This window comes from Harpia harpyja, chromosome 1 (assembly GCF_026419915.1).
Source record: "Harpia harpyja isolate bHarHar1 chromosome 1, bHarHar1 primary haplotype, whole genome shotgun sequence".
In the NCBI taxonomy this organism is placed as follows: Eukaryota; Metazoa; Chordata; class Aves; order Accipitriformes; family Accipitridae; genus Harpia; species Harpia harpyja.
The window spans coordinates 52,854,864-52,871,486 of NC_068940.1; the positions used below are offsets into that span (position 1 = coordinate 52,854,864).

The 16,623-nt window shown below is 40.5% G+C and overlaps 1 protein-coding gene across 4 annotated transcripts in view; it reads left to right on the forward strand.

The window, feature by feature from the left end:
- Positions 1–16,623, forward strand: part of ULK4 (unc-51 like kinase 4) — a 267,671-nt gene that overhangs the window by 115,547 nt on the left and 135,501 nt on the right. For all 4 annotated transcript variants that reach the window (XM_052794377.1, XM_052794405.1, XM_052794385.1 and 1 more), the window contains one exon: positions 7,849–7,941. In XM_052794377.1, the coding sequence (XP_052650337.1) occupies positions 7,849–7,941 (93 nt within the window). The remainder of the gene's footprint in view (positions 1–7,848; positions 7,942–16,623) is intronic.

Below are 16,623 nucleotides of genomic sequence, written 5' to 3' on the forward strand. Positions count from 1 at the left end.
TGATGTTTTCAGTTGTTGCTCAGTAGTGTTTAGACTAATGTCAAGGATTTTTCAGCTTCTCATGCCCAGCCAGCGAGAAAGCTGGAGGGGCACAAGAAGTTGGCACAGGACACAGCCAGGGCACCTGACCCAAACTGGCCAACGGTGTATTCCATACCATGTGACGTCCCATCCAGTACAGAAACGGGGAAGTGGGGGGCGGGGATTCGCCGCTCGGGGGACTGGCTGGGTGTCGGTCGGCGGGTGGTGAGCAATTGCACTGCGTATCATTTGTACATTCCAATCCTTTCATTATTGCTGTTGTCATTTTATTAGTGTTATCATTATCATTATTAGTTTCTTCTTTTCTGTTCTATTAAACCGTTCTTATCTCAACCCACGGGTTTTGCTTCTTTTCCCGATTTTCTCCCCCATCCCACTGGGTGGGGGGGAGTGAGTGAGCGGCTGCGTGGTGTTTAGTTGCTGGCTGGGGTTAAACCACGACAGTCCTTTTTGGCGCCCAACGTGGGGCACGAAGGGTTGAGATAACGACAAACCTGACCAGAGCTTGTTAAAACAAATTTGTTATAAGCATTCATTATATCGGTCTAATAGTTGCTGGTCATTATGTTGATTTATGTGTTCTTAGAGTTGTTGCTCTGGTTTTTAAAGTTCTGTTATGTATCACCTCGCTTGCTGTATGTAGTCCCTCTTCTGCTGCTTATCATCCGTGGGAGGTGGATTAAGGTTTTCGCTTTGATGTATTGTATAACACTGGTTTATGGTATGATAAAGTCGTCGGCTGTGGGATTAATCCGGTACTTGCACCCAGCATTGTCACCTTTATACTGTGGAAGCCATCTGTGGGAAACTATTAATAATTATACCATTTACCTTTCCTCCTTGGAAAACCAGTCTATGGGTGGGATACCTTTCTTCCCCTCTCCTTTCTCCTTCAGTCCAGTTACAATGGTGTTTGAGAATTTTGAAAAATTTGAATACTCTTGGGATGTTGGGACCAGCACGGTCCTAGCCCTACTGCTAGGAATTAGCATGCTTCTGAATGTGGTTCAGCTCTCATTTAAGGTTAAACAACTATTTAAGAAAATCACCCAGAGATCTGCCCCAAGGCTGGATAATTATGAGTGGCAGGGTGTGTGGGGTAGTATGGGCAAGTACCTAGAAAAGTGGGCACCTCCAGTGTTTTGGAAATTCACCCCTGAACAAGTGCAGAATCCAGAAGAACTAGTAAAATATTTGGAAAAGGTATGCTGTCACCCCGGCAGCTCCAGAGAGATACAAATTACTGCAACGTGCTGGGGCCTGGCCCATGCCTATCGAGCCCTGTTCGACACCACTCAGTACCCTCAAGGGGAAGAGAAGGTCTCTGGACCTAACAACAAAACGATGAGCACTGTGGCTATCCAAACCTCAGCGACAGGCACTGCAGCCCCTCCAGCCTCGGCAATGAGCATGGCAGCTACCCAAACCTCGGCAACGGGCACTGAGGTCCCTCCAGCCCCAGCAACGAGCACAGCAGCTACCCAAACCTTGGCAACAGGCACTGCGGTTATCCAAGACCCGGCGAGCGGTACTGCAACTGAACCAGCGGACCAACCTGCACCAGTATCAGTTGCCCCCGTACAGAAAAAGAAATATACAAAAAAATCAGTTCGCTTAGCGAAGGATGAAGGCGAACCAGGGTCATCACGGGAACAGGAGGAAGAGGCAGAACCAGAGGTAATAACCCGGTCCCTATCCTTGAGTGAGCTGCGGGATATGCGAAAAGATTTTGGCCGCCGTATAGGTGAGCATATTATCACCTGGCTCCTCCGATGCTGGGACAATGGGGCTAATAGCTTGGAATTAGAAGGTAGGGAAGCCAAGCAGCTGGGATCGCTTGCCAGGGAAGGTGGCATTGACAAGGCAATTGGAAGAGGGACACAAGCCATCAGCCTCTGGAGGCGACTCCTGTCAAGTGTGAAGGAAAGGTACCCCTTTAAGGAAGATGTTATATGTCAATCAAGCAAGTGGACAACCATGGAAAAAGGTATCCAATATCTGAGGGAATTAGCTGTGCTAGAGACAATTCATCATGATCCGGACAACCCACAATTACCCAAAGATCCAGACGAAGTCCAATGCACACGACCCATGTGGCGGAAGTTTGTACGGAGCGCACCATCGTCCTATGCCAACTCACTGGCAATAATGACCTGGAAAGACGAAGAGGCACCGACAGTGGATGAAGTGGCTCGCCAACTCCGTCAATACGAAGAAAATCTCTCCTCCTCCCTACAAGCCTGCATTTCGGCTGTGGAGAAGCTGTCCGAGGATTTCCAGCAATTCAAAGAGGAGATGTCCTGTTGCCCACCTGTAAGGACCAATGTCTCAGCTATTAGGAGTGAGCGCTCCTCTGCCCAAGAGAGAGAATATAGAAGGTACACACCGCGAGGTGCCCTGTGGTTTTACTTATGTGATCATGGAGAGGACATGAGGAAATGGGATGGAAAACCTACCTCGGTCCTAAATGCACGGGTACGTGAGCTGCGAGGAAAAAACACCACAAAAGGGGATTCTACCAGGAAAAATGCCGCTCCGGTTTCCAAACAGAGTAGAAGGGCTGATCTTATTTCTGATCCTCTTGAAGGGACTTCTGAGCCAATTTTACGAGAAGTGAATACTGGATACTCTGACCAGAATTAGAGGGGCCCTGCCTCCAGCCAGGTGGAGGAAAGGGATAACCGGGTCTATTGGACTGTGTGGATTCGATGGCCTGGCACGTTAGACCCACAGGAGTATAAGGCTCTAGTAGACACCGGCGCACAGTGTACTTTAATGCCATCAAGTTATGAAGGGGCAGAACCCATTTGTATTTCTGGTGTGACAGGGGGATCCCAAGAGTTAACTGTATTGGAAGCTGAAGTAAGCCTAACTGGGAATGAATGGCAGAAACACCCCATTGTGACTGGTCCAGAGGCTCCGTGCATCCTTGGCATAGACTATCTCAGGAGAGGGTATTTTAAGGACCCAAAGGGGTATCGATGGGCTTTTGGTATAGCTGCCTTGGAGACGGAGGGCACGGAACAGCTGTCTACCCTGCCTGGTCTCTCTCAAGACCCTTCGATTGTGGGGTTGCTGAGGGTTGAAGAACAACAAGTACCAATTGCTACCACGACGGTGCACCGGCGGCAATATCGCACCAACCGAGACTCTCTGATTCCCATCCACAAGTTGATTCGCCAACTGGAGAGCCAAGGAGTGATCAGCAAAACTCGCTCACCTTTTAATAGTCCCATATGGCCCGTGCGAAAGTCTAATGGGGAGTGGAGACTAACAGTTGACTATCGCGGCCTGAATGAAGTTATGCCACCACTGAGTGCTGCCGTTCCACATATGCTAGAACTTCAATACGAACTAGAGTCAAAGGCAGCCAAGTGGTATGCTACAATTGACATTGCTAATGCGTTTTTCTCAATCCCTCTGGCAGCAGAGTGTCGTCCACAATTTGCCTTTACTTGGAGGGGTGTCCAGTACACTTGGAATCGATTGCCCCAGGGGTGGAAACACAGCCCCACCATTTGCCATGGACTAATCCAGACTGCACTGGAAAAAGGTGAAGCTCCGGAACACCTGCAATACATTGATGACATCATCGTATGGGGCAACACGGCAGAAGAAGTCTTTGAGAAAGGGAAGAAAATAATCCAAATCCTTCTGAAAGCCGGTTTTGCCATAAAAGAAAGTAAGGTCAAGGGACCTGCACGGGAGATCCAGTTTTTAGGAATAAAATGGCAAGATGGGCGTCGTCAGATCCCAATGGATGTGATTAACAAAATAGCAGCTATGTCTCCACCAACTAATAAAAAGGAAACACAGGCCTTCTTAGGTGTCGTGGGGTTTTGGAGAATGCATATTCCAAATTACAGTCTGATTGTAAGCCCTCTCTATCAAGTGACCCGAAAGAAGAATGATTTTCAATGGGGCCCTGAGCAACAACAAGCCTTTGAACAAATTAAACGGGAGATTGTTCACGCAGTAGCCCTTGGACCAGTCCGGACAGGACAAGAAGTTAAAAATGTGCTCTATACTGCAGCTGGGGAGAATGGCCCTACCTGGAGCCTCTGGCAGAAAGCACCTGGGGAGACCCGAGGCCGACCCCTGGGGTTTTGGAGTCGGGGATACAGAGGATCCGAGGCTCGCTATACTCCAACTGAAAAGGAGATATTGGCAGCATATGAAGGAGTTCAAGCTGCCTTAGAAGTTGTTGGTACTGAAACACAGCTCCTCTTAGCACCCCGACTGCCAGTGCTGGGCTGGATGTTCAAAGGGAGGGTCTCCTCTACACATCACGCGACCAATGCCACGTGGAGTAAGTGGATTGCACTGATCACACAACGGGCTCGCATAGGAAACCCCAGTCGCCCAGGAATTTTGGAAGTGATCACGGACTGGCCAGAAGGCAAAGATTTTGGAATGTCGCCAGAGGAGGAGGTGGCACGTGCTGAAGAGGCCCCGCTGTATAATAAACTGCCAGAAAATGAGAGGCAATATGCCCTGTTCACTGACGGATCCTGTCGCATCGTGGGAAAGCATCGGAGGTGGAAAGCTGCCGTGTGGAGTCCTACACGACAAGTTGCAGAAACTGCTGAAGGAGAAGGTGAATCGAGTCAGTTTGCAGAAGTGAAAGCCATCCAGCTAGCATTAGATATTGCTGAAAGAGAAAAGTGGCCAGTGCTCTATCTCTATACTGACTCATGGATGGTGGCAAATGCCCTGTGGGGGTGGCTACAGCAATGGAAGCAGAGCAACTGGCAGCGCAGAGGTAAACCCATCTGGGCTGCCGCACTGTGGCAAGATATTGCATCCCGGCTAGAGAATCTGGTTGTAAAAGTACGTCATGTAGATGCTCACATACCCAAGAGTCAGGCCACTGAAGAACATCAAAACAACCAACAGGTGGATCAGGCTGCCAAGATTGAAGTGGCTCAGGTGGACCTGGACTGGCAACATAAGGGTGAGCTATTTATGGCTCGGTGGGCCCATGATACTTCAGGCCATCAGGGAAGAGATGCAACATATAGATGGGCTCGTGACCGAGGGGTGGACTTGACCATGGACACTATTGCACAGGTTATCCATGAATGTGAAACATGTGCTGCAATTAAGCAAGCCAAGCGGTTAAAGCCCCTGTGGTATGGAGGGCGATGGCTGAAATATAAATATGGAGAAGCCTGGCAGATTGACTATATCACACTCCCACAAACTCGCCAAGGCAAGCGCTATGTGCTCACGATGGTGGAAGCAACCACTGGATGGCTGGAAACATATTCTGTGCCCCATGCCACCGCCCGGAACACTATCCTGGGCCTAGAAAAGCAAGTCTTGTGGCGACATGGCACCCCAGAACGAATTGAGTCAGACAACGGGACTCATTTCCGAAACAACCTCATAGACACCTGGGCCAAAGAGCATGGCATTGAGTGGGTGTATCATATCCCCTATCACGCACCAGCCTCTGGGAAAATTGAGCGATACAATGGACTGTTAAAGACTACATTGAGAGCAATGGGGGGTGGAACTTTCAAACATTGGGATACACATTTAGCAAAAGCCACCTGGTTAGTCAACACCAGAGGATCTGCCAATCGGGGTGGCCCTGCCCAGTCGGAATTTTTACATACTGTAGAAGGGGATAAAGTCCCTGTAGTGCACATAAAAAATATGTTAGGGAAGACAGTCTGGGTTACTCCTGCCTCAGGCAAAGGTAAACCCATTCGTGGAATTGCTTTTGCTCAAGGGCCTGGGTGCACTTGGTGGGTGATGCGAAAAGATGGGGAAGTCCGATGTGTGCCTCAAGGGGATTTAATTTTAGGTGAGAACAGCCAGAATTAAACTGTATATTAGTTGCTATATAACCCTGCTACTGTATATTATCCTTACTATAATTATGTGCTATATCCATAGTACTATAGTAAGAATCACTTAGATCAAGCAAGAAAAGAACTGTGATAAAACTGAGCAAAGCGCAGTAGTGATGGAACCAGAACTGACTCCAGCATGCAACAATCCAACGGTGCACACCATCCTCCTGCTGCGCCAAATGTCACCTGCTTGTCACACTGCACTGAAGCCCAATTCTGCTCTACCGACTGAGAGGACTTTGCACCATCCCTCCTGCCCAGAAAGACTGGTATGACAGATGGAGCCCAGAGTCGGAAACTAAATGAACTCAATGAACATTTTATGAACATGACCCATGAACTAAAGGAATGATATCTCTGTGTGTGTATACATATATATATATCATTGCTCATATGTCTTAAAGAGATGGAAAGGTGATGATTGATCAGGATGTAACTAAAGGTATGGGAACTGTGCATGACGTCAATGGTATAGAATAAGGGGTGGATACTGTCCTGGTTTCAGCTGGGATAGAGTTAACTGTCTTCCTAGTAGCTGGTACAGTGCTATGTTTTGAGTTCAGAGCGAAGAATGTTGATAACACTGATGTTTTCAGTTGTTGCTCAGTAGTGTTTAGACTAATGTCAAGGATTTTTCAGCTTCTCATGCCCAGCCAGTGAGAAAGCTGGAGGGGCACAAGAAGTTGGCACAGGACAGAGCCAGGGCACCTGACCCAAACTGGCCAACGGTGTATTCCATACCATGTGACGTCCCATCCAGTACAGAAACGGGGAAGTGGGGGGCAGGGATTCGCCGCTCGGGGGACTGGCTGGGTGTCGGTCGGCGGGTGGTGAGCAATTGCACTGCGTATCATTTGTACATTCCAATCCTTTCATTATTGCTGTTGTCATTTTATTAGTGTTATCATTATCATTATTAGTTTCTTCTTTTCTGTTCTATTAAACCGTTCTTATCTCAACCCACGGGTTTTGCTTCTTTTCCCGATTTTCTCCCCCATCCCACTGGGTGGGGGGGAGTGAGTGAGCGGCCGCGTGGTGTTTAGTTGCTGGCTGGGGTTAAACCACGACACTTTATCTTAACCCATGAGTTTTACTATTTTTTTTTTTTTTTCCCCCCTCGATTCTCTCCCCCATCCCACTGCGGGGGGTGGGGGTGGGGAGTGAGCGAGTGGCTGTGTGGTGCTTACTTGCCAGCTGGGGTTAGACGATGACAGTTTCATAGATGTTTTTCTTGTAGTTTTATCTTCACTGCCATAGCTCTCAAGAAATGCTGGTTTTGAAGTGTATTCGTATTGTTCTGTTCCAGATTACTTGGAGAATGGAAGTATGCTCTAGTTAAAGCAATATTTTTTGAAATTTGAAATAAAATATAAAGCTCAGTGCGAGTGTTCCATAAGTGAAATATTTTGTTTTGAGAAAAATCACTATGTAAACAAAATACAGAGCTTAATTGTATATAAGTAGATTGATGGTCTTCCTGAGCACCCAATAAATCTTCTACCTAATATTTTGAGGTTTGGTTTCAACTTGTCTCTTGAAGATTAGATTTTTTAATATATAAAATATATATAATATAGATCAATAAATAAATTATATGCATATAGACAAGATGCATGTTTTATAAATATATTTTAATATATATATTTAAAGATGTGTATGCTTTATAAATATATATATTATTGCATATTTATAATTGTGTATCTCTAAAAAATAATGTGTTCTTTTATTACTGCTGCTTTTAAAGTTAATCTGATGCTGGTTTTAAAACACTCTAAGTGAGTCTTGTTTATTGCTTTGTACAGTTCCAAACAGCATTGTATTTCCATTGTGGTTATTATAAGGTTTGGAAATGGGAAATGATGTATTTTTAATATCAACTTTTTAACATGCATCTCTTGATCTTTTTTTTTCACTGTTGCTACCCCTTTTCCCCCTTCCCTTTCAGGTATGAGCACATTCTGCTGGCTCCAGACCCAGTACCAATGTATGCTCTGAAACTGTTGGTGGCCCTGACTGAACACAGCCCTGCTTCTGTAAGGTGATACACTACACATTCTCTGTTGTTCTGGGTTCTTTCTGTTTCAATGAATTTTCTTCCATTAGGAAGTAACAATAACTTAGATCTCGCTGTCATACTACTTTGACTAGCATTTAGGATATTTAGAAAATCCTTGGAGAGTATTTGTTATAGAACACAATCTTAGGTCTTTTGTACCGATTTTATATGATCCTGGTTATTTTAATATGGATTTAGCCAATGAAACACTAGAGACAAAATCGTAAGAATTTTAACATTAAAATTATTGTTGAAAACTTAAAAAAAATTAATACCAAAACTTTATCAAAACCGTTTTCCAGGTAAGCATATTCGTACTAGGACAAAGGTGATGTGTTTGTAAAAGTTTAGACCAGTCAATTCACTTTAAAGCTGTTCAGTTTTTTCTGCAAATATAGCTACCCTTTTAAGTTCCTAAATATGGATTTTTAATGTTTGGTATAGGTACACTCAGTATGTTTAGAAGTATCTTAATGTCTCTTTCTTCTTGTTCCAAAGTTTAGGCTGTGATGGACAAAAAACCCAAAACAGTGGCATAGAACTTAAACTGCATTTGTTGATAGTAATAAGGAAGCATCTCTCTCATATGTGTGCACACATGCAGCTATTCCTCTTCCCTGATCTGCCCAGAAAATCAGGTTGTTCTTGTACTCACCATTGTCCATTTGAGGTGTCTGATACTGTTACAGCTAAGAAGTCACTGCGTACCATACTGTCTTGCTTTGATTGATTGAAATGAGCACAAGATAAAAAAAAAACATAAGGAAAGAAATTTAATTTGTTTTCCCACTGTTTTTATTACAAAAGATGAAAACATCCTCTTTTAATCTTTTATGATGCTGCTGTGGACAGTGCTTTAATATACTAAGTAGACTAAAAATGAACTAGGAAATAGGGTGGCTTGAGATTTTAAATGGTTTGAATACAGTTAATGTGCTTAATTGTATTTTTATTGTCTAGAAGCTGGTAATGCTACTGCAGGATTTTATGTATTATACAAACAAATAGTACAGCTTTTTATTTTTAGAATTAACCTACAGATATTCTAATACTTTGAGTTATAAAAAATATTTCTGTAATTAGAATGCTGGATATTATAGCAGCACTTTCTTCTGCCTAATGAATTCTCTTTATTTGAGGAATCGTGTATTTGCCATTAAGCTCAATGTAGGTAGATTGTAGATGCACACTCATGCTCATGGTCTTCTTACAGCAGACAGCAATTCTTTTCTTAGTATTATTAAAGAGCAGCTGTGGATATCCAATGAACTGTTAATAATTTTAAATACCAGTGTATCTGGTACTGTTTTTTAAGGACGAGCTACTAGATTCCAGATACTAACACATCTGTAGTTGTTCTGTTTCTCACATGTCTTACTGGCCCTCTTCTTTTACTTTCACTAAATAATTTGTTTGGCTAGATTTCTGAAGGAGTGGAGTTTATGCAGTTCTCTTTGCCTGTCTTCCTGATTCTTTGACTTCCCAATAACTTTAGCTGGAAGTAGCTGATGCATTGAAAGCATGACAGAAGTGAATAATATATTTATATTTGCACAAACTGCTTGTGAACAAAACAAGAACCAGGTACATGCTACAGTGAACACTAGATCACAATTGATCCTGTTTTGATTTGATGGCTAATTAATCAGTACACATGTAGCTCAGAATTACTCAAGGCAGATGCTCTCTTTTGTCCCTTTCATTAGGCACATGGAAAGTATCTGCGATTATTGTGATGGGAGGTAAATAAGTAACATTGGACGCAAATCCATTGGGATTAAATTTGTTCTTTGTGGAAAAACTCTACTATATTTTAGTACTGGTAACAGTGATGTGAGTCACTTTTCATTGAGTCTCTGTGGCTTCTCCAAGCTTACATTTTGTCCGCAATGCCTGTCTTTCAAGGATGGATGCTTTCTCCTGTGACTTGCTTTAAACAAATAAAAATGGTGACAGCAAAAAGATTGTAAAATTACAAAATGTTAGATTACTATTTACCTTATTGTTTCCATGTCTTTAAAAAATAGCTATTATTATTAACCTCATTATGAAATAAAAAAGAGTGAATTGGGAGGAGGATGAGGGCTACTGTGTTTTATTTAGTTTGTTCCATATGACAGCTTGTTCTCAGACACGTTCAACTAATGCATTCTCTCTTTCTTGCTCTCTCTTTTTTTTGATCCCACCATTTTTCTTGTATCTCAAACTTAACCTTTCTTCTTCCTATCTCCTCAGTCTCTTTTCCCGATAGAGGCATCAACATTTGAGCAGTTCTTATTTTAGCACTTGAAAGGAGACAGATGCACTCCAATTTTTTGTTTCATTTTTTTCATAGCTGATACTGTAAATCAGCTAACTTGTGGTATCGGAGGAAAAACATTTGTTTATCTTTTTACCATTTTTTTGACACTTCTGTTTTCTATTACAGGTAGTTTGCTCTATATGGCAGAGGCACAGATATTCGAATATTATTATATTTTTGATGTCTTATAAGCTTATGATAAAATACTGCTAATGTATGATACATATTTTGAATGCCTTTAATAATCAATATTTTGTAAGAATACAGAAAAATACCTTGTAATCTTTGCCATTGCTCCACTGTTGGGGTCGTTTTTAACATTCTGTATTATGGGAGCTTTTCCACTCTGTTGCTTTTCAATTTAGCAGGGGAGAATTCTAGTGATATCCCATTAACGTGCTGCAGAATTAGATCTCTCACAAACATAAGTTCCAGCATGTGTAAGATGGTAGCTGTAAAAAAACCTTGAATGCGTTTCTATAAGCACATTAAGTATTTGGACATCTGATCATATGAGCATCCACAGGAAGAAAATCCAGTTTTAGAGAAGGATGAGTGTTTTCTTGTTTGTTTTCACTTTAATGGGTTAGAGTATAAATGAACCACGTGTTTCCTGTACATGCCTGTTTTTACATCATGCAACAATTGCCATCTAATACAACCTCATTTAGAGATCGTTTACTAAGAAAAATAACAGATATTGGAAAGCTGAGCTTTGAACAGAATTTGTCCATCAGTTGCCTATTTTATACTGGGCTCAAAGCTAATAGTCTGGCTTTAAGAGTGTTAATAGTACTCTGTTGTGGCTCTCCTAAATATCTCTTGCCTTGTTTTCTTCCAAAATTTTTAATGTTTTATGATAAGAAAAATTGGGGACATAAAAAACCAGTGAGAGAATTAATAGCAGAGTTCATTTTTAGGAATTTTGAGACCGATGATTTTTAAAAGAAATCACTGATATTAAGGAAACATGTAGCTTCAGTTAATGATTAATCTCTGGACTACTGGAAATTTGCATTAGGGTTTTTTTTTTTCCTTTTGTTAATTACTCTTGGTGGATTGTACTTGTGTAAGGAGTTGTTGGAGGAACTGGACTTCTCACAGTGGGAGCAAATGTCTGCAGCAGGGCGAGATCTGATTTAACTATGCAAAGTCTGTACTCAAAAAGAGCAGTATCATAAGATAACTTGTCCTTTGTGTGTTTATCAACTTGATGTATAGGCTGTGTGTACTGATAGAAAGTCAGACATAATCTATTCATTAAGGGTTGGGGATTTTTTTTGGTTCCTGCTTTGAGTCTTGTACGCTGGTTTTTTGTGGTCTGTAATAAGATTGTTAGGTTTCTCTAGTAATAAGGAAGAGTTGATGTGAATTTCTTAGTTTCTATTAATATGATATATCAATTAGCTCTTCTTAAATGTTTTGACTATTGTAAGGTATTTTATACTGTGCTACTCCAGGAAACTTGTACTGGATCATGATTCTTAACTTGGCTCTTGGTCTTATAGATAAGGTTATGAAATGTAGCTATATATTGCTGTGTGCTCTTTTATGCAGCTACTTGACTTACCTCTAGTCAGAAACTTAAAGCATTTGATGACATTAACATATCTGAAAGCTAAATGCTCAAAACTATGGAGTCTGGTTTTTATGGGTTGCTAAAATAGACATTTTTGATTGTAAGGAAAGGACACAGTAAAGAAAATAGAGTGGAGGTGAGGGGAGTGTCAGATACTACATTGGATAATAATCATGAGTGGGACGCATTCCAGTATTCTGCTATTAAAGTCATTTCCTGAGGGAGAAAAAAGATCATCTAAAAACTAATGGTGTGACCCTTCTTATATTTATGGTGGATTGAAGGACAGGGGAGCAAATTAAGGAGCATTCCCCATCTCCTATCCTTACTGTAAATTTCCCAGACAGACATTAGGCACTGCTCTAGAAAAGGGGAAAAGGTGGTAGAAAACAAAATAGGAAGGTACTGAAGAGCAACAAAAGATCTGCTACTTCTAAATGCCACAGATCTAGTACCTGTGAAGATGATAGATGGATCGACCTTGTACACTGCAGCAGATTGTCTTGACTAATTAAAGGAACACTTTATCACAATGTCTTTGGAATCATCCAAGAATGGTCCAATTTTCAAACTTCATTTATACTACTGTTTGTACCCATGCATTATCTATTAAAGACCATTAAAGGCATGTTTTAGAGTTGGTGTTAGTAATGAATTGATCCTCTTCTCATACATCATGATGTTCTACATTAGCATTTGTTTACATTTCAGTATATTCTGAAATGGTCTATCTAATGCCCATGCCCTCAGTTTCAGAAAACAAAAGGTTAAAAAAAAAAAAAAAAAGCCAACCCCAAACCCAAACTCCTTGGAGTTCAATGGGGTGCTTTTAAGTAGTTTGTGTTGGTAGAATTGTGATTTGGTTCACAAACACTTGTTAGTATTGTGCCTCTTTGAACCTGGTGTAGTTTCTTTACCATTATTCTGGAGGGCTAGCACTTCAGTGCTGTCCGGTCCTGGTGAATTGATTAATGTGGGCTTATATTAATTGCTTTAAAAATACTTTGTTCTTCTCATTAGTTATTTTAATTTCCTAGTTTAAGGTTAAGTGCTTGCTTTAAAAAGTAGATCTATTTGCTTCTAAATTACTTCTCTGTTTTTATGTGTGTTTTTGTTTTTCTGTAATGAATATGAATAAAATAATATGGAGTAGTTCTGATAACAGGTAAGCCTATGGGGCTTAGTCCAACTGAACTGAACAGTAGAATTATGTGTTAGAAGTGTACAACATTAGTGAGAAAATCATAATGCAGATGGTTTGAGAGAGATTGTCAGAGGATGATACAGTTTTATTAGAACTTTGGGGAATATTTTTGTAGATTTTGAACCTGATTCTGATTACACTAGTTTCACATCTATGAACATTGAGTTGCAAACCCCTTGATTTTCTTGTTAGAGAAGTAATGGTAATATAAAACAGCAAAGAATTTGTATGATCTTTGTTATTCCTATTATTTGGTATAATATTTGCATATATGCTGCTTTATTGAATAACATCAGGCAGGAAGTCGTACCCAGAAACAGACTCTTGAAATGTTAAGTTGTATGTCAGCTAATAACAGTGTTGTCAAGTCACACATCATTGTAATTCATATCAAAGGCAGTGGTCAGAGTTCATTATTGCAAGCGAGTTCTCATAGTCTAGTCATGTACTGACTGTAATACTAATCACCATTTTTAATGTAAAACACAACTCCTTAGTGTTACATTTTATAGAAGTTCCCCTTTAGTAAAGAAATTGGCTATTAACCTTAAACCTGTAATTTTGTTTCCTCTTTTGTGTTGCTGATCAATTGCTGAATGTCTAAGTTTTAAAAATGTGAGGCTACTATTTGATGTTACTGTTAAGTCAATTATTGAAAAAGTCATTGTAATGTTCACATTTACTCTTTTAATGTAAAGCATTAAACAGGAGAAAATACCATTAATTCTTGGTTATTTTTACTTTCAAGAGTCAATTTTTGCCATTGTAAGTATAAATAGCAAATAAAAAATAAGCAGCTCATGAGGAAGAGTCACCTGGTTAGGCTACTACAGTTGTAGACTTGAGTGAATTCAGTTCTGCCACAAATCCTCTGTTCAGCATGAAGCAAATCTAAACCACCATCCAATCCATTGTGTTGTGTTCAACAGTAGGTGCACAGAGAAGACTGCAGGAAGAAGGCAAGCGAGTGGCAATACTTTCTGCATATTTTCTCAGTCCCCTGTGAATTGTTTTTTCAGAAGCCGTTTAAGAAGATGTGGTGTTCTGTAGAGAGTAGCTATTGATAAGTAATTTTCATTTCATTTACATGTGTTCAAAAAGATATTTACCCAATAACTTTCAGCATTAATAGTTACTCCATAGCATAATCACCTGCATATGAAGATTTATCATCTTTAGGGGTTTTCTTTGGATTTCTTTGTTTAATCTGGCACTTGCCACTTAATTTGATGCTATCGGGTTCTTACAGTTGAAAATAAGCACACGCTACTTCATAAACTTCTGGCATATTTTCTCCTTTAGCTGTACCTTTTGCAATCTGAACAGTCCTGCCTATTTTTTAAGAGCCTTTAGTGGGGGTCCTTATGAAACACGTTTTGAAAGCTCAAGAATACTGTATCAACTAGCTCTCATTTGTCCACACGCTGACCGCCTTCTTCAAAGATCTGTCATGGATTTGACATTTCATCCCTTTAAAATCAGTGTCTTGTTCTTGCTCTGTGCATGCCCACCAGTTCTGTTATTCAGAATAGCTTCTACTCATTTGTTCAGCTTAGAATGTCTGTAATGCCCAGATTTTCACCCCCCCATCCAACTTTTCTCAAAAGTCAGTATCCGATAACATCACATTTTCTGTCTTTTAAATCTCCTATGAAAGCAGAGAGTTTTAAACAAGGTACACACTACAGTTAAGAGCTATTTTCTTCTCTAGTTCTTTTTGAACTCTTGGGTGGATGCTCTTTGGTCCTGGTGGTTTGTCTCTGTTCATTTTGTTAATTTTGTCTATAACCTCTTTTACTGACACCTCAGTTTGAGACAGGTGACCATATAGAATCATAGAATCATTTAGGTTGGAAAAGACCCTTAAGATTGAGTCCAACTGTAAACCTAACACTGCCAAGTCCACCCCTGAACCATATCCCTAAGCACCACATCTACACATCTTTTAAATACCTCCAGGGATGGTGACTCAACCCCTTCCCTGGGCAGCCTGTTCCAATGCTTGGTAAACCTTTCAGTGAAGAAATTTCTCCTAATATCCAATCTAAACCTCCCCTGTCACAACTTGAGGCTGTTTCTTCTTGTCCTATCAGTTGTTACTTGGGAGAAGAGACTGACCCCCACCTTGCTACAGCCTCCTTTCAGGTAGTTGTAGAGAGCGATAAGGTCTCCCCTCAGCCTCCTTTTCTCCAGACTAAACAACCCCAGTTCCCTCAGCTGCTCATGTGCATTCCCTACAAAGAAAAATGCTGCTGTTGGAACCTCTCCAAACTGATTTATGATAAAAATGGATGTAAATATATTTGTTTGTTTGGGTTTCTTTTCCATTGGGAACTTATAAATTGGCACCCTTACAGTAAGATCAGTTTTTACAAAAAACTATTTAAGCGCTTAAAAAAGCATTTTTGCAGAATTTACATGTTTGTAAATACTTGCATGGGTTTTTAAAAATACCTAAAAATCACCAGGGATTCAAGATTTCACTTTGCCAGATGATGAACTAAAAAAAATAGGCAACAAAGTCATTCTCCCCTTCTGTGGCCTAATAAACCTATAATTCTTATTCTCTTCAGTAGGACAGCTTCACAAAGAGAGGTTGGAGCGTAACCGTCTATAGAGTGAACATAGCCTACTGACTAGCTAAATTTCCCTGAAGAGAGAAGGCTGGGGTTGAAGAGGAGGTTTGGAACCTGGGTCTCTCTTACACTTCTAAGGAAGACATTTGGTAACCATTAAAACAAAACAAAAAAAACCCCAAACTACCCTTTTTAAAAAGAAGACAAGCGAGTAATGCACGAGACTATGAATCCTAAATGGGTATTGATTACTGAACTTGGAAGATAGGAGCATTTTCAGCCTTCATATTGGCTAGATCAGCCAGATGCCTGGTCAGTGTTCTGAATATTGCAAATCCAATTTTAGGCCCATATTCTCCACGTATATAAAGATAGATGCTTTTACTTTTTATGACTGGAAATTCTAGGACCATGAGGACACCTAAATTCTTGTGGAGATCCAACTCAGAAATGCTACTATTTCCAAATGTTCTCTTAATGTTTTCTTGCTCATGCTTTTTTTTTTTAATAGATAAATCACATATTTTAGATAGTTTGGGTTTTGTTGTTGTTGTTGTTTTGGGTTTTTTTTAAATGGAGGAAATATTCAGAGGACTGAAAGATAACCTTGTTATCGTAACACTAAGTGGTGGTGTTCTACCTGCTTACAGTTTTATTAAATGAATATAGATAAGGTTGTTTCATAGCTATGTAGTTAGTATTTATTAATAATAATTTTTTTAAGGCTTCATTTTTACCTAGATTTTTTTCCAGCTCAGGGTGGATTTGCCCTTGTATTCTGTTTCTTTCAGTAACAGCAAATGGGTTTGGATTTTTAGCAAGTTCCAAAATATTTACCAGTCTTTTCCCTAGAGACTCTGCATAGCAAGAACAGTTAGAGGTAATTATACATGCAAGAACTGCAGTCTCTACACAAATTAAAATCTAAAATGTTGATCTTCATTTTCAGTTCAGATTTTAATCCCATTGTTGAATGGATGGCTTAAGTTCACTTTAATGGCTC